The sequence below is a fragment of the Sarcophilus harrisii genome, chromosome 1, assembly GCF_902635505.1.
Source record: "Sarcophilus harrisii chromosome 1, mSarHar1.11, whole genome shotgun sequence".
Taxonomy (NCBI): Eukaryota; Metazoa; Chordata; class Mammalia; order Dasyuromorphia; family Dasyuridae; genus Sarcophilus; species Sarcophilus harrisii.
In genome coordinates this window covers 116,189,760-116,208,948 of record NC_045426.1, presented here as the reverse complement: position 1 = coordinate 116,208,948, position 19,189 = coordinate 116,189,760, and the positions used below count along the sequence as shown (strand labels likewise).

The 19,189-nt window shown below is 34.8% G+C and overlaps 1 protein-coding gene across 1 annotated transcript in view; it reads right to left on the bottom strand.

Annotated features, from left to right (window-relative positions):
- Nucleotides 1-19,189, bottom strand: part of GLDC (glycine decarboxylase) — a 104,025-nt gene that overhangs the window by 65,763 nt on the left and 19,073 nt on the right. The window contains exons 3-6 of the mRNA XM_003762139.4: nucleotides 14,498-14,633; nucleotides 4,809-4,973; nucleotides 1,721-1,798; nucleotides 634-781 (exon numbers count right to left, since the gene is read on the bottom strand). Of these exons, the coding sequence (XP_003762187.1) occupies nucleotides 634-781; nucleotides 1,721-1,798; nucleotides 4,809-4,973; nucleotides 14,498-14,633 (527 nt within the window). The remainder of the gene's footprint in view (nucleotides 1-633; nucleotides 782-1,720; nucleotides 1,799-4,808; nucleotides 4,974-14,497; nucleotides 14,634-19,189) is intronic.

Genomic DNA, 19,189 nt, shown 5'->3' with positions numbered 1-19,189 from the left:
TCTATCAGATCTCTAAGACTATAAGTTACAGAGAAGGTAATCAACAAGATTTGATAGTTTCTATCCTCAATAACTATTTTGCTGTCTTACACATGACAGGTGCATAATGCATTGAAATAAATTACTTTTAAACATAAAGGAATATAAAGGAAATAAAGCCTGTAAAGCATTAAAGCCCTTCCTCATCCCAGGATGTCATCCCCTTTTGATTTCATTGAAGGACTAATCCCTATCCCTGATAATAACAGCTAACATTTGTAGAAGAGTTTATGGTTTGAAAAGCACTTTACATATATGATCTCATTTAATCTTCATTTCTTTATGAAGTCAGTGTTATTGCCCCCTCTTCCATAGGTGGGGGTTAATAGTTAAATCAAACAGTGAACATTTGAATTCAGTTCTTCATAACTGCTAATCCAACACTACCACACACCTTAAGTGTCTTTTATCACAGAAATCTCATCAAATGACCTCATCGGTGTGGATGCTACTCCCTTTCTGACTTAGGAGAGGTCTTAAAAAGTTGCTGTTGCTGAAAAGCCATCAGTGCACTTTTTTCTTTTATAGAGAAGGAATTTAGGAGCCAAAGGATAGATCAAAGATGAAATACACAAAAGTAAGCTGTGGTCCTACCCCATGCTGGTGGGCTCTATCCACAAGCTCCACGAAATCTTCCACCTTCCCCTCTGTATCTGGATATTGAAACAGTACTCCACTGACATCTTTAGTACTAAAGTCCATTTCATGAGGCAGTTTCAACTCAATGAGGACCCCAATGTAACTGTGAAGAAAAGAAATAGTTATCAGATTACACAGTGTTGGAATATTTACACCTTATATTTAGAAAGGGAAAATGACATTGAAAAAATAAATTTGTTCTAAATAAGCCCAGTGTTGCCTAAGTTGGGCCTAAGCTTTGAGTGATAATGTAAAGCAGAAGAAGTCTGTGCTCTGTGTCCCAAGGGACCCCTTTGTTATTCTGTCCCCTTCAGTTTATAACCACCTATCTTCCCTCAGCTGTTCAGTACATTAATGATCTCTTTCTCTCATTTCTACCAAAACCTGCCCTTAGAAATAGATCTGCAGCTAATAACTCAGAAGATGTAAAGAATTTTAAGTTTTACTCCCTAACAGGAATCTTTATAGTAACAAAGATGAAAGTCTTAGAGTAAAGAATGAAATTTTAGTGATAAAATCTGGGGTATAAATAAAAACATTGAGGAGATTTGGAAAGATTTCCCCCAAATCACTCCACATGAGAAAACCCCTAAGAGCCAAACTATAAGCCACCAAAACAAATTAGAGTAAAATAAGTTAACAAATGTCTGCTCCCATAGACAAAATATATAAAATGAGATTTGGGGTCCAGGGTTCAGATTGCCTACAGTGCAGGCTCTGGGCACTTGCAATAGCTTGTATCAGAAAGGATTCTTCTTTTCCTTTGATCCAGCAGTGTTACCCATGCATATGTTCTGTCAATAAAAAGTTAATAATAAAAAAAAGAAAGCTGTTTGGTAAAACTGTTTGGTAGTTTCCCTTTATGTAAAACAAGATAAAAAAGAAAGTATTGGTGAAAAGAATACAATTACTGCTACCCTAGCTTAGGGCTCAATGTCCAATCTGTGGAACCCAAGGCAAGCCAATCTGAAAGATAGGTCAAGAGAAACAATACAGGCAAAAATCATTCTTAAATTTCAAAATACAAATGAAAAAGAGTTACTTGGCTCGAGTCTTCACAACAGCTATTGTCTGTGGATGGCACCGGGGGTCCACATAAAATTTCCTATTTTTGCTGTGTCTGTTAAAAAATAGAAAAAGAAAAAAAGTCATATAAAAACACATAAAGAATTATAGGGTCATTTTCTTGTAAAAACACAAAGCAAGATCATTTTATAGGATCATTGGAGCTAAAAAATACCCGAGAAATCATCTAGTCTTAACATTTTTTGTATCAGAGACCTCTTTAATAATAATAGTTAGTGTCTATGTAGTACTTTAAGATTTGTAAATCATTTTAAAAATATCTCATCTTATCCTCATAACACCCTTAAGAAGAATATGCTATTATTATATCCATTTTAGACATAAGGGAATTAAGGCAAGTAGGGGTTAATCCAGGATCCCATCGCAAGAAAGCATCTAAAAACAGATTTGAACTTACCTTAGTAGGCCTGAGCCCCTGGACTCTATTCACTATGTTCTTAGTGCTTCATGAACTTAGTCTGGTAAAGTCTCCTTAGAATAATGTTTTTAACATTTAAATTGCATAATTTATTATATAAATTATATAAACCACCGGTCTAATCCAATTCTATAATTGAAGAATGAGGAAAGTGAGGTTCAAGGAGCAGAAGTCTTTCACTCAGAATCCCAAGGTTATTGGATTAAGGAATTTGAAGCCAGAAGAATCCTTAGACATCATTTAGTTCATATTTCTTACTTTACAAATGAGGAAACTGAGACCTAGAAATATAGAGGATCTTGCCTAAGGTCAAATAGCAATAACAACTGTTGGAGATCTTCCTTAAATTTCATGAGTCTCTGAATCTAATTTTGTAAGTGAAAGAAGTATCCAAATAATTATTTGGAAAAGGGGTAAACCAAAGTTAAAGGAAAAAAAGGAAAAGTTGAGAATTAAATAAAAAACTGAAAAAAAAACTCTAGAAGAAATGTTTGGTGGGGCAGAGAATGAATGGTAGAGTTGGAGAGCTGCAAGATAAAAAGAAAGAGGAAGGAATGCCCATCAGTTGGGGAATGTCTCAACAAGTTGTGTATATAATTATGATGCAATAATATTGTGTTATACGAATCAATAAGGAGTTGAGGCAATTAGTTGGTATAGTGGATAGAGCACCAGCCCTCACGTCAGACAGACCCGAGTTCAAATCTGCCCTCAGACACTTAAAAACTTTCTGGCAGTGTGACCCTGGGCAAGTCACTTAAATCCAATTGCCTCCGCAAAAAAAGGAAAAAAAAAGAAAAAGAATCAACAAGAAGGATAGTTTCAGAGAACCCTGGAAAGAGTTATATGAACTGAAGCAAGTAAATGGAGCAGAACAAGAATATTGTATACAGTAATAGCAAAACAGTATACTGATCAACCGTGAAAGACTTGATCACTGATCAAGACAATGATCCAAAACAACTCCAAAGGTACTGTAATGAAAAATGCTATCCACCTCCAGAAAGAGATAATGAATATTAAGGGGTATTTCTTCATGCTTTATTTTTCTTGTTTTTCTGTATGTGTTTTCTATGGCTATCATTAGCAATTTTAAATTGATGATAACCTTGGAGAGAAGTGTTGCATGTTATAAAATGAGAGGGAGAAATGAAGAAGGGAATATTAAATAGTTTAAGCCAATCAGGAAGTATTTATTAAGCACTACTATGGTCCATATACAGTATTAGATGCTAAGAATACAAATACAAAGAATGAAACAACAAAGAGATGTAAAAAAAAAACATGAGAAATGTTAAGGTCCAGAAAAGAGGTGTGAGTATGAGGGGATAGGAGGAATGTGTGTTTAATCTGGAGGTTGGATCTCAGCTTGCTAGTAAACAATGAGGAAGAAATCAATAGGCAGAAAGGGACTGAATAATAATATTTGCCTTAGCATTTAAGGTCGGTAAAGCACTATACATGTATGTATTAATATAATATATACACACATGTGTATACATGTGTGTGTAAAAATTATACATGTATATCATATATAATAACACCTCAATTGGGTGATTGAAGTTGTGATTGAAAAACTACCTATAGATAGAAAGAAAAATGCACGTGTATGTGTGTGTGTGTGTGTGTGTGTGTGTAAGTGTTATTATCTCTGTTTTATAGATAAGAAAACAATGTGGGAGAAGGATGGTCGCATAGCTAGTAAGTTTCTGAAACAGGATTTAAACTCTGGTCTGTCTTAGAAAGAAATTTGTGGGTGTATAGATGTGTGAGTGTGAATTGTGAAAGATGATGAAGAATAACAGAAAAGTGAAAGATGATGGAGAATAAAAGAAATAGAATGGGTGAACTTGGGAATTTGTTTTGCTTGACTATGCATATTTATTACAAAGGTTTTTTTTTTAGTTTTTTCAAAGGGGTAAGGAGAATTGGGAGTGAGAGGGAAGATAGGAGTAAGGGTGCCAAAAAAAAACCAAATCCTCAATCCAATGTGAAAAAAAGAAAAAGAAAAAAGTGATTGAAATATTTTTAATAGTGCAGTATAGAAAAAAAATAAGAAGGAATCACAGACTAACAAGAGAGCTTTGAAAGTTGAATTTATTATGCACCTAAAAAACAAGCTATCAATATAGATAGAGATTTGCCATTTCACATCCAAACCTCTTTTTCTGTTCTACCATGGATATGTATACTCATCCAATGTTTTATTAGGTTAAGAATTTTTTTAAAAACCAATGCAATAATTTTGTTTTTCTTTCCAGGTTATTTTTACCTTCTTTCTGAATCCGATTTTTCTTGTGCAACAAGAGAACTGTATAAATATGTATACATATATTGTATTTAAGATATACTTTAACATGTTTAACATGTATGAGACTGCCTGCCAACTAGGGGAAGGGGTGGAGGGAAGGAAGGGAAAAGTTGGAACAGAAGTTTTTGCAAGGGTCAGTGTTGACAAATTACCTATGCATGTTCTGTCAATCAAAAGCTATAATAATAATAATAAAACCCAGTGCAATATTTAATCATATATATGATTTTATATATATATATATATATATATATGGTATATTATATATATACCAGGAGGTATCCCTTCAAGGATCTGAGGTTTTAATGGTCTTACCTGTGACATAACTGCATAGCCTCTGCTGCAGCAGTCCCCTCATCTAGCAAGGAAGCATTGGCTACGTCCATTCCAGTGATATCACATACCATTGTCTGGAAATTGAGCAAACTCTCCAGTCTTCCCTGGGACACCTCAGGTTGGTAAGGTGTATACTGGGTAACCCTGTAAAGAAAACAAAATATACGCTCACAATGTCAGTTTGGCTTTCCAAAGAAATCACTTTCCCACAATCATTATTCAGAGATAATAATGCAACAATTCAAATAATATTTACAAAATACCTAATGAATCCAGGTGATGCAATGGATGCAGTGCCAAGCCTAAAGTTAGGAAAACTCATCTTCCTGAATTCAAATATGGCCTTAGACTATAGTTATGTGACCTTGGGCAAAACACTTAATCCTTTTTACCTCAGTTTCCTCATCTATCAAATGAGCTAGAGAAAGAAATAGCAAACCACTCCAGTATCTTTACCAAGAAAACCTCAAATGGAGTCACTAAAAGTCAGACATGACTGCATAACTACAAATAAGTCCAGATCTCATAGACCATTGTTCTTTCCAGCTATCATCCTGCCTTTTAGTCCAAATAATTATGTATGTCTATAAAATTAAATGACTTATTTTATAGAAGCAGAGAAGGACCCATGAAGAACTAAGAATTGTGGAGAGTGGTTTGTTTTTAATTTATGGGTTTCTGTAGCCCAAAATTCCATTAGTGATCGACTTAGTCATAAACTTGACATTTAACTTGACTAAAGATGAAGTAGATTAATTAAGCCACAAAATTAAGAGATTGCTGTGTGCTGGACACTGAGCCAAGTGTCCAAGATGAGCCAAGATGAGCTAAAGATGAAAGATGGGAATAGTTCTTGATCTCAAGGAGTTTTCATTCTATCAGGTAAGACATGTCCATGCATTTCTGAGTATAGGCAAAATGAATATAAGATAATTCAGAGTAGCTAGTACAATGGTTGGAGTACCTGGGGAGAATCTGATCTGAGCTCAACTGAAGCTGGGGTCATCCTTGTAACTAACTCTTGTAGTTCTTTCTTCTTTAAGTGTCACGGAAAGAATGGAGTCAGGAGACCGAAAGAGCATTTCTTACTATTCACAAAATGGGGCTGAACTAGAACTCATAGCCCTGAATTTAGAGTGAGACCTGAGTTTAAATCTGGAATCTGACTCTTATTAAATCCATGGTCATAAGGAAATCATTTTACTTCTGGTCTTCAGTCTCTTAATATGTAAAATGGCTATGAGAAGATTTCTAATTCTTTTTGGAAAGATGGTTGTGGGTGTCAAATGAGATAATATGACATGATACTGTTATGGTTTATTATAATGTAATTTATGACATATTATGTATAATCATTTGTTATTATAACATCATAATAATTCATTGATATGTATTAACCTCAAATTAATATATTCTCAATTCACTTGCTACACTTATCACCCACTACCACTTACTCAAATTTGTTCATCTATAGGGACCGTTTCTGTTATTTTTTCAAAGAGTTGTGGGTATCAAATGAGATAATTATGACATGATACTATTATGGTTTGTTATAATATAATTTGTGATATATTATCTACAACAATTTGTTATTAACCTCAAATTAAAATATTCTTAATTCACATGCTACACCTATCACTCACTCCCACTTATTCAAATTTGTTCAACTATGGAAACTATTTGTGTTCTACACAGGATGTCCTCAAAGTCTAATTCTGTACAATTATAATATCCCGAACCAAGAGAGATTTTTTAGGAACAAAGCTTCCTCCTTTCCTTCGTCCAATGGAATGTATTAAACAAACTATGTAAGTACCATGAATTTGTTCTCCCTCTATGCCCTCAGTTCCCTCCCCTTAATTTTTATTTTAGAAGTCTAGTAAAGGAAGCCCAAAGTTGTTTTGTTATATAATGAAGCCCAAAGTTGACTTGTGGTGATATAGAGACAGTGATATAAGAGTGGAAGTTTGGTTAATAAGAGGTACAAAGTTTAAAAATTTGAATTAATTCTCAGTCATTTTAACTGGACAAGAGTTTTTTTTTAAGTGGGGGAAGGGCAGGAACTGTCGAGTAACTCTACGCCTCAACTGACATCCTGCACAATCTGGTGTTTCAGCAACGGCAACGCCAGTTGCCAAATTCCAAGAACTTGGTGAACTGGAATGAATCAGGCCAGCAAGACACAGTGCAGGCGAGCAGAGGGGAGAATTCACCCCAGGACCCATGCAGGAGCACAGCTTCTGCAACTCAAGCTGACCCGGGTCCTGCTCTTATACAACCAGGAAACTTCTCACAAAGTGGGAAGAAGCAAAACACTGGGAATAAGGTGGAGGAAGGACAGGGAGAGCAACAATGGCTAGACAGCTTGAATTTCATTTCTTTTTCTATCCAAAAATTCATATCTAGACCTACATATACTTAATGGATATTTTCAAGGCTCAAAGAGAAGAGGAATATAAACAGTTTTGTTATATAGTAGGCACTGGGGAAGGGTGGGGGGTGTTTCTCCTTAATGGGGGGTATTTCTCCTTAAGGATTCATCAGTCAAACTCTCTAAATGTTAATTCTCTTAAAATTTGGTCTGTTTGTTCTAAGATTCTCTACTTAACTTTCAGGGGATGAAGAAAAAAGGGAAAAGTTAAAATTAGACCTACCAAAGTCCTGAGCAGTTAAATGGATAGAGTTTTGGGTTTGGAGTCAAGAAAATTAATCTTTCTAAGTCCAAAACTGGTCTCAGATACTTAATAAATGTTTATTTCCTTCCTGCCTATATCCCCCTTAGAAGACTAACTCCTTGAAGATCAGAATAATAGATTATCTCAATTTTGTCCCTCCCCTCTCCACTGGACACTAGCACTGTTTTCTCTCTCAGAGCTTCTTAAACTTGTAACTGAATAGGGGGGTTGTAAAATTATGTTTTATTATCAGTAAATGTTTGATTTGTATACCTATTTTATATATCTAATACCCTCAGGGTCATGTAAAAATTTCTTGGGAGAAAAAGGGTTGCTTCTGAAGCTGGGTACATTAAAGATGGAAAGAAGCAATATAGCTATCTACACTTGGGTCATAATGAGAAGGGGAAAATGAAAAGACTTTATAAACCTTGCCCATTCTTGACTCTTACAAAGAATAATGATTCTTTCTCCTTCACATCTTGTATTTTTGAACCTTCCCATTAGTGTTTTACATTTTTGTAAGAATCTCTAAAATCTAAATGTTCCTCAAAGGAAGAGGGACATTTCTTTATTTCTGTGTGACCAAGAATGATTCCCTAACAATGAGAAACCTTCTACTTAATTAAAGTATGTAGTTCAAGCTATTTCCAAATGCACCTTCACTATAAATTCAACAAAAATAAAAGACAGAGGACAAGGTGCTGCTAGTTAGCTAGCTAGTTAGCTAAAAGAGCTCACATTATTACTTGCCATATTACATCTACGAAACCCTTTAAAAAGTCATGGGAGATATAGGGGTGCAAGTAGCATTTTTCTAAGATTAGGAACTGATGTTATTACAACTTATATAACAGGTGCCAGGTAAATATCCCAGACCTCAGAATCTAAATCCAATATTCTTCCACTAAATACTATGTGTCATTCCCAAAATATCTTTTTGTAAAGCACTTTAAAACACTGAGATTAGCAGTTTTCAGTATGTGGTTCATTAAAACCTAATCTTTTCAGGGGATTTATGAAAGCAAAACATTTTCATAAATAATACTAATAGATCATTTGCCTTTTTAAATACTTTCTCTTTTTCAGTTACATATCTGAAGCTGAATTTTCTTCATACAGTTCAACCAAAACAAAATCAACAGATTGAACACAGAAGCAATTATGAGACTCTAGCTGCCTTCTATTAAGCTAAATATTAAAAAGACTTTAAAAATGTATAAAACAATGTCATTCTTTTCACCAAATTGATTTTGTTTTAGAAATATTTTTTCATCTGAATGGATGTCCATCAGTTGGAGAATGGCTGAATAAATTGTGGTATATGAAAATTATGGAATATTACTGTTCTGTAAGAAATGACCAACAGGATGATTTCAGAAAGGCCTGGAGAGACTTACAGGAACTGATGCTGAGTGAAATGAGCAGGACCAGGAGATCATTATATACTTCAACAATAATACTAGATGATGACTAGTCCTGATGGATCAGGCCATCCTCAGCAACAAGATCAACCAAATCATTTCTAATGGAGCAGTAATGAACTGAACTAACTATACCCAGAAAAAGAACTCTGGGAGATGACTAAAAACCATTACATTGAATTCCCAGTCCCTATATTTATGCACACCTGCATCTTTGATTTCCTTCACAAGCTAATTGTACAATAATTCAGAGTCTGATTCTTTTTGTACAGCAAAATAATGTTTTGGTCATGTATACTTATTGTGTATCTAAGTTATATTTTAATATATTTAACATCTACTGGTCATCCTGCCATTTAGGGGAGGGGGTGGGGGGGGTAAGAGGTGAAAAATTGGAACAAGAGGTTTGGCAATTGTTAATGCTGTAAAGTTACCCATGTATATATCCTGTAAATTAAAGGCTATTAAATAAAAAAAAAAAAAAAAAAAAAAAAGAAATATTTTTTCATAATGTTAAGATGTAACTTTACATTTATAATGTGTTAAATATCAATAGATTTGACTCACATATACAAACATAAATAGGGTCTTCAATAATTTTTAAGAGTTTAAAAGGCCAAAAATACCAAAAAGTTTGAGAAGGCTGTATTAAAGAGTTCTCTAGAACTATGTAATAGAATGAGCACTGTACTAGTAGTACGGAAACCTTGATTCTAATCCCACCTCAACTGACATGTTTGTGTGACCTCATGCAAGTCATGACACCACTCTAAGCCACAATTACCTCCTTTATTTAAAAGGGGGTGCCTTAGCATCAATCTTAATTTCCCGATTCAGACTTTACCCATTATAATCTCAATGCACAACTCTCCAAGAACTGAGGGAACAGGATATGAACTGCAGAGAAAGGAGGAAGCTAGGGAAAAAAAAATCAGAAATGAAATGAAATGAAAGAAACAAATTTTTGTTTTCATTTGTTTTAAGGTTGGAAACAGGCTTTTAAGAAGAAACAGCAAGCTTTGACTTAGAGGAAATGAAGAAATGAAACAAATGGACTTTATGTAATTTTTTTAAAATCTTGTGCACAATAAAAAGCAATATATCCAGAACAGGGAGAGAAAAAACCCTTTGTATGAAAAATTGATAAAAGTCTGATGTCCAAAATTTATAAGAAGTGATATAAATTCCTAATGCCTATTTTCTAGTTGTTAAATGGTCAAAGTATATAAATAACATTCTTGAAACTATCAACAATTACTAGAGAAATATATTTTTAAATTCCCTAATAATCAGAAAAAATACAATTTAAAACAATCAAAAGTCTACCTGACTCCCATCAAATTGGAAAAGATAATAAAAGATTACAAAATTCAGTATAGCCATAATAAAAACAGGTGTGCTACTACACTATCAGTGAAAGTGTAAATTGGTCCAACTTTTTTGGAAAGCACTATGAAATGACAATTATAAAAACAAGCATATCCTTTACCGTGGTCCCAATATTAGACCAATACCCCACAAAAAAATATTCCCAGTAGTATTATTTCCAAGGGCAAATAACTGGAAACGAAACTAGAAGCTGGTTCTCTAGTTTTATTTCCAATTATTTGAGGAATGAATAGAAAGAGTATGATCTATGAAAGAGTGAATATGAAGAATATATAAGGTGATTGAGAAAAGAATACAGAACAGAAATAACAATATGTACTGAAGACAAACATACTATTAAAGACAAAAATAATAGCAACAAATTTATACTATATACACAATCAAGATTTTTTAAAGTATAAGAAAAACAAGGATGATGTGTTACAATGTTAAGTACATGTCATAAAATAGGCTCCCAGTATCCCTCACTAAACTCTGTTGGAATAAGTCTTTAAAGTAAGAAAGCTTCAAAAATGAAGTTTTTCTTTAATTAATACAAATGTATATGTCTAAAGCACTTTTCTCATATAAATGTTACTGGAAACCCTAGTTGGTATAAATAGTTCTGTGAAAAAAATGTTGATACTAAGTATATTTTTCCTTCTAAAGCATAAAATATGAAATTACAATTGAAAATATTTATATGGGACAAGTCTAATTTTACCCAACTTTTTATTGTCATGATAATGGGTTCTTTTAGTAAGTAGAAGAAATATGGCTAATCAAATCCTTCATTCCAACAAGGGTTTATGTGCTTACTATGTACCAGGCACTAGGCTTCACAAAAGACTCATTTTAATCTATGTGAATTTGCCCCAGCTTATCTGCTATTTTCCTATGTTCTAATGGATTTCATTTTTTCCTAGTATGGGCTCTGATTTTCTGCTAAAGAGCATAATAAAGTAAACAGTATTTGAAAACTTCCTTTCAATATTAAAAACTCAACAGTTTTATAAGTAAATAGCTGCTTATTTTTTCACTTTATACCTCAGGGTACAAAGTGCTTAGTAAATCTTAAAACTCAGGGGTTTTTTTTCTCCTAGAAACTCTAAATGCCCTATATTTTTTTTAATTGACTCAAGAAGTTCATTCAAGTTAAATTCAAGACAATGAATTTAATCTTATAAATTGCCCAACAGATTCTCAGACCAAGGCCAGTCAAATTCTGCTCAGTTGCTTACATTTAGCATAACTCCACAAAAAAAATGCATAAGAACCCACAGACATGTGTACTTTTAAATTAGGAGTTTAAGCGATTTAAATAGAGCCCCAAAAAATGGATAAAACCCTTAGTTTGTGGCCCATTATGTCTATTTTACAACTGGCAATTTAAATGTAGCCTACAAGAGCACTGTTTTGCTTCCTAAATAGGTTTTTGGCTTCACTGAAACATCAGACACTCAATATAGCATCCTCATTTACTTTAAAGTAATCAGTATTCCCCATCGTTCTGCCTTAGGCTTTCCTTTAGAATTGGGAAGGGGAGGCAGCAAGGCATAAGCAATAACACCCCGGCTGCCATCCTGGAAACAAAAACTATAGACAAGCCAAGCAGCTTAAAAGGAAAATCCTCCTCCCACATACTTTCATGTCAGCTACTAAAAATTACAAAGCCTTTACCGTCTGAAATATTGGATTCCCATAACATCAAATCTTAGACTTGATAAATTTTTGGGAGCTAACCAAATATTTGTGTCCTTTCGAGACTGAGTTATTCATTTATTTTCATGTCACGTCACCGGAATTTGTTAGTCCTGCTTCTATGGAAACCATTCAGAATTGTGATAATGTGAAGACTATCAGGAAACATGTGCAAGCATGCTACTCCACCTCCTCTCACAGAACAAAACTGTCCACCAGTAACCGAGCTTTAGGAGAGCAAAGTGATGTGCTTTTGATGCATGGAGCCAGGCGTGACTGGCAGCCAGGGGACAAAGGCATTTTCCTCTGAAATGTCAGTTTAAAATAAGTGAAGACACTTAGTCCGTGCTAGCAATATGGGGAATAATCTGTGTTGGAAGGCAGAAAAATACTGCTGGCCAGGGTTTAAAACTGCTGAATTGGCACAACCGATTGTCCTTGGCGAGATGGGTTTTTTAAAAGAAGTAAAAAGGCAAGCCATTTGCTTTTGTAACAAAGCTTGGGGTTTAACTTTCAAAGAAATAGTCAAGAATAAATCCTTATCAGCACATTCTCTCTCTCTGTCTGTCTCTTTGTCTCTGTCTCTGTGTGTGTGTATGTGTGTCTGTCTCTCTCTGTCTTTGTGTGTCTCTCTGTGTCTCTGCCTCTCTGTGTGTCCTTCTCTCTGCTTCTGTCTCTGTCTATGTCTCTGTCTCTGTTTCTCTCTGTCTTGTCTGTCTCTCTGTGTGTGTCTCTGTGTCTCTGTTTCTCTCTGGGTCTCTATCTCTCTGTCTCTGTCCCCCTCTTTCTCTATCTCTACCTCTCTGCCTCTGTCTCTGTGTCTCTGTCTCTCTGTGTGTCCCTCTGTGTCTCTGCCTCTTTGCCTGTTTGCCCCCTGCTCTGTCTGTGTGCGTGTCTGTGTCCTTGTCTCTGCCTCTGTCTCTCTTTCTCTCTCTGTCTCTGTCTCTCTGTCTTACACACACACACACACACACAATCTCTCTAAAACCTACCATTTCAGATGGCTATTTCAAACTTAATATTCTTGTAATTACTATTCAGTAGGGAAAAAAAATCTGCCTATCTAATAAAAGCACATTGAGATAACTAACAGTTATTAACAAGCCACTTGGACACACCAAAACGGAAGGGGCTATCTCAGGGCCATAACTAGGAATTTTTGTACCTAAGACAAGAATACAAAATGCTAGTACAATGCTAGTACAAAATTCACAGTTTGAGGAGTAGGATGGGAAACACCATCCCTTTAGGAAGTCAAGACTCATGGAAGGTTATCAGTCAATGAAGAACTGTGGGTTTTTTTGTTTTGTTTTGTTTTGTTTTGTTGGGTTTTTTTGTCAGCACTCTATTCAGTGTCCTGGGACAAAACCAAGGCCTCTATTGCCCAACTCTAATTACAGCTTTGTGTTATATATCAGGTGATTAATATCTATGATCACATCATGAGACTGAGCTTAGATTAAAGATATCCATTGGTGCTCATAAAGAATCAATGGCAACCTTTGTAGAGCAGCTAAAAAACAATAATAGCAACAATAAGCAAAAACAGATTAAATCACATTTATTCCTTTAGTATTGAATTAGGAATTATAAATGAGATTTCAGAAAGAAACTCCTCTTCCTTCATGGATTAACTCAGATACTGCCTCCTTTATGTCCCGTCCCCCCCAAAAAAAATAATCAAGCTCTGATTCTCCCTGGAATGGGGGTGAATATAGAGAAGGATCCATCTGTATATATGGATGAGGAAGAATGGATCCCATGAACAGGAAAACAACTCAAAATGTTTTGTCAACCAATGGTGAATAAGAAACCCATTTTCCTTTATGAAGAGCAACATATGTATATTAGTCTACCAATTACTTGTGGTATAAGAGCATAGTACCCAGTAACAGCCTTGATAGGAACCATGTCAAGGGATTAGTAGACTAGAGAAAATATTCTTCTCAAGAGTAGAAATGGAGAACTGGTCCCCAGTAAGTTACCCAACTTGTCCGATTTCCAAATCTGGCCTTGACTTAAATTTACACAGACTTATACTTACTAATTGGGCAAATAATTTAACCTTTGTTTTCCTCAGCTTCCTCAGTTGTAAAATGAGGATTATAATAGCAACTCACAGAGTTGTTTCGAGGATCAAATGAAATAATATTTATAATAAATAAATAAGTGCTAGCAAATAGTAAGTACTATATAAATACTTATTTCTTTCCCTTCCCTTTCTTTTTCCCACCCCAATTCCAGTATCCTAGATCCTCTAGCTCCCTTAGGAAGGATCTAATTAATCACTAACAACTTAGTTTGAATCAGCTTACTTTTCTGAGGATGTTTTATGTTTTCGAAGACTTTCTTTCTTTTTTTTTTTCCAGCAGGAAAGTGGGAGAAAATGGAAAGGAGAGGAAAAAAATTGTTCATCTAAGATGACAAAATTAAATTAAAAATAAAATAATGATGGCAAAGGTGTTTACTGAATTTCAAAATTATTCAGAAAATACATTACCATCCTGCATTCTCCAACAAATTCCGGATGATGGCCTGAGGTGCATAGCAGTTATAATAGCCCATGCCAATGTAGGACCTCCAAATTTTATTCTTGCTTGCAATATCATGAAGGGTTGCAAGGATTTCATTTTCACCTGATTGTAAAAGAAGGAGAAATGTTAGGAGTAGCCAACCAATCTTAGAAGGGAATGCTAATTATAGTTTATGACATCCTTATCTCATAGGTACTTTATGCAAAATCAGGAAACATATTAACTTAATCCACAAGGCAATGAGGAGCTATTTCCTGAGCCTCTAATAGAGGACCAGTACTCCAGAGAAAGAATACAAATGACAATATCTGTTTTCCAAAATGAGAAGAGAACATAACAAAGTTGTCCTAATTAACAGAACATGAACCACACTATACCAGTGGTTTCAAGCTCAAATAGAAACAAATCCCTCACTTGGAAACAGGTTAACTTAGAAAACCACAAATTAACATTATTTTACTTATTTTGTTAAACATTTTCCAATTCCATTTTAATCTGGTTGACTGTACTCCTGAATTTTGACACTTATACTGTTCATCTATCCCCCAAAATGTTTTGATCAGAATAAGAATTCAGCCAATTGTCAATAAATAAAACCTTTCCCTTCTTGCCCTTCACACAAACTTTTTGCACCTCTCAAATCTATTGATTATATATTTCTGTGTTACAGTATGCCTCTCATTCTCCAACTTGATATCCTAAGCTTATAAATCATGTTTAATTGAAATTGTGTGTCTCCCTCAATGTTCAGCAGACCATTCTGTACAAAGTAAAAGCTTTATTGATTGAATAAAGCCTCCAGTAATCTTATATTTCTCATTTTAGCCAGTAATTTCCTTCTTTTCTTTCTCACTAGAATGGACTATTGTATAGATGATTTTTAGCTTCCCAAAATGGAAATCATGAGACCATTGTTCTACCAATCACCGACCCTTGGAAAAATCACTAGACAATCAATAGTGAGGGTTAAAAATGACAAGGGCCTGAATCTAAGTGGTGGCTTTGTGAGTGGAGAATAAGTATGGATATGATATCTTTTGTAGAGGCAGAACCAATGAGACTTGGCAAGTCACTGAATGTGAGGGGTTAAGGAGGGAAAAGAGCTGAAAATTACTCTGAGGTTGCAAACCTGAGTAGAAGGATGGTGATAGCCTTCATAAGAGTAGGGAAAGAAATAAACATTTATTAATTGCCTACTGTGTACCAAGTACTGTGCTAAGTATTACATAAACCATGATGAAAGCTGGCAATAGGGTGGGAGAGAATAGTGAACAAGAGAGAAATGTGGAAGTTTCGATAGGATTAGGCACCTGGAGGGGGATGAGTTACACAATTTCTCATATTGTAATGCCAAAGGAACTGAGCAAGACAAGAGATTAGAGACCAATTCAATAGTTTATTAAATGGAGAGAAATACTGGGACCAATAGAGTCTAGCCCCGAGTAATGGGACAGCAACGGGACAGCGAGCTTTTTATGGAATAACAAGAACAATGACATAATGGAGGTACCTAGGTGGGAATAACCTAATGGAGGGAGGTTACTGATATTCTAATGACATCTAAAATGGATAAACCTTTATTTTGTCAAACATTAAGAAGGAATGTCTATAAAACCGTTGTCTCAAACATTAAGAGGGGAAAGGTTATAATCTGAGGCAGAATAACTAAATAGGACAATTGGAGAAACTGGGTCACGACATTAAAAAGGGAACTTTGGCATAACAATATGACCTCAATTTCTTAATCTAGGAGCCTGGGATCCTATGAATGAGATAATAGAGATCAAAGTGCTTTCTAAACAGAAAAGCTTCATTTCCCAAATTGTGTCCTAAGTTTTAACTCCATGAGTAAAAACCGATACTCAGTTGAATACATAGGTTTTTTTTTTCCATCACAGGACCCTGCACTTAGTAGATGCTTAATAAATGTTTTCAACAACCACCCAAAAAACAGATAAGTAGATCAAAGACATTTAAATAAAGGAAACAATAGAATGTTGATCACTGCCTTATCTATGAAATCCACAACTTAATAGAAAAACAAGCCTCCTGCCCATTAAAAAAGATATAGACCACAAATACAAAATGAGACATTCATTGTTAGACATGGCCAGAGCTTATTTGTCTTGCTTTATTGTATATATTTATTACAACAAGTTACTTTATAGAGGCAGAAAGGAGGCAAAAGTCAAAGCAATAGAAAGAATGTATCTATAAAGCACTTTAATTTTTTTTTTTGGTAAATAGTATTCTTTTTTTCCAATTATATGTAAAGATAGTTTTCAACATTCATTTTTAAATAAAATTTTGAGTTTCAAACTTTGTCTCTCTTTTAAAGAAAAAAAAGCTAGTTATTATTTAAAATATACATTATTATACGTTATTATTGAATTCAAGTTCAACTCCAATGCTTGGCCCCAGGAACAACTTTTTTTGTTTGTTTTTGCTGAGGCAATTGGGGTTAAGCAATTTGCCCAGGGTCACACAGCTAGGAAGTGTTAAATGTCTGAGGTCAGATTTGAACTCCTGACTTGAGGGCTAGTGCTCTATCTACTGTGCAACCTAGCTGCCCCCAGAAACAACTTTTAAATAACTGGTAAAGTGGGAAGTCGGGAGGACTGAGTTCAAATTTAAACTCAGACTACTTCCTAGTTGTGTGACTTGGGGCAAGTGACTTAACCCCAATTGTCTCAGCCAAAGGAAAAAAAAAATTAAAGAAGAACTGATTTTAACTTAGGAAGAACTTTTTAATAATTAGAGTCCATCACATTCAATAATATAATAGAATGACTCAGTAGGTAGTTGAGTTCCCTTTCATTAAAGGTTTGTCAAATCTAGCACATTCTGAAATAGATAACCTTTGAAAGCCCTTCCAGTTATGCTTTGGGTGATTATATCTTTTTTTTCCTCCAATTCAGAGAACCTTTTGACCCTAAAGAAATCCTAGACCAAAGTCATTTTATAATGTGGCCATGTTCTAATTATAGTATTTCCTAATATATGCCCATTTCTCTTTTAAGGTTGTTCTTTGTTCCTTCCAACAAATATGCCATATTCCTTCCTGCTTACCTGTAGATATTTTTCCAAGTAGATCTAAACAACGTGTTGACCTTGCTTAGAATGCTTCCTCTTCTCTCTATTCAAATCATATTCACATTCAGATCAAACCTACCTCTTTCAAGCTTGAAACCATTTTTGATTTGGAGAGATGTACAGGTACAGCAGAACCAGCATGGAATATGGTATCAGAATATTTGCCCTGAAGCTTTGATAGTATCTAGTCCTCACTTCAATCAGAGATAACATTTGACCCATATCACAGAACTAGGAATAATCAGTGGATTTAGGTTTGATGTAAAGAAAACCTTCCTAACAATTAGAGCCTTCTAAAAGTAGAATTGGTTTCTCTGGGAGGCAGTATGTTGCCCATGCTTCCACCACAGGCCCTCCCCACTAGCCTAGAGGCTCTGATGTAAGGTAGAAAGGATACCTATTCAGGTAAAGGACCAGAAGTCCCTTCCAACTCAAATTCTAAGAAAAAACTTCACCCTCTAGGCCAATTTCCTCATCCATGAGAGGAAAACAATAATACCTGTATTACTTCCCTCAAAAGGTTGAGGATTAAATAAGTGTTTGTAAAGCACTAAGAAAATATCAGTCACTTATTCAGATAATCTCAGTTCTGCTTTTATTCCTAAAATGTCTTAAAATATTTTAAATTTTAAACTGTTTTTCAAGTCCTTTTGGAAGCAAATGGGGATGTCTTAAATATTTAATATATAACCTAGTTTTACTGTGAAATCAGCCTGTTCAACTCTCATTATAGAAGGGGTTGCTTACCCAGAACTTTAGCCAATTACTTAAATGTAGACAATTACTTAAAATGCCTACTTTTCATTTCCCAATGTAAGTTTCTGGTTAGTCAGGAAAGGCATGACATGATTTTGTTATTAATAACAGCAGAAATAAGTCCCACTTAGGAACCTTTTAATTTAGCATATTAATTTACTTAAGTACTTGAGCAAAAGATGCTGTATTAATTTACTGATACATGAAGCCATTGAATGTCACTCATCATTATTTTTATTCCTTAATAAACACTGTGTACTTATTCTGTAAAGAACTTTATCATATTAATTCTGTCTCTGTCCCTCTACCTTCCTATGAACAACAGAATAATTAGAGGCTCCATTTGTATCTAATTATAACTAGAAAACCATCTTCTTAACCTTGATCTTATATTGTTTTCAATAGCAAAAAAAATTCTACAACCCAAATTAGAAAAAGCCCAAGATAGACATATCAGAGCCATTGTTTTAAGGATACTATTAATCCTATTAAATTCAATTTGAATATCATTAACCTGTTAACTGCCTCCCTGCCCCCCAATTTCCTTATGGAAAAAGACATCTCCCCTTTCCCCACAAGGGCAACTCATGGGGAATTAATTCCAAACAGATGTGTCTTTATGCCAGACTGGATTAAAGAAGCCGGCTGATTCATAGGCCTCTGATTTCTGCTCCTCCTTCCAGTAAGTAAATAGGGCATGTGACTGGCCACCAGACAGACACTCATCCTTGGGAGAATTCTTGCCTAGTTTCAGCGATTGTTGGCTAATACAAAGGAAGTTAAAGAATCTCAAGACATTGTCAGAGGAG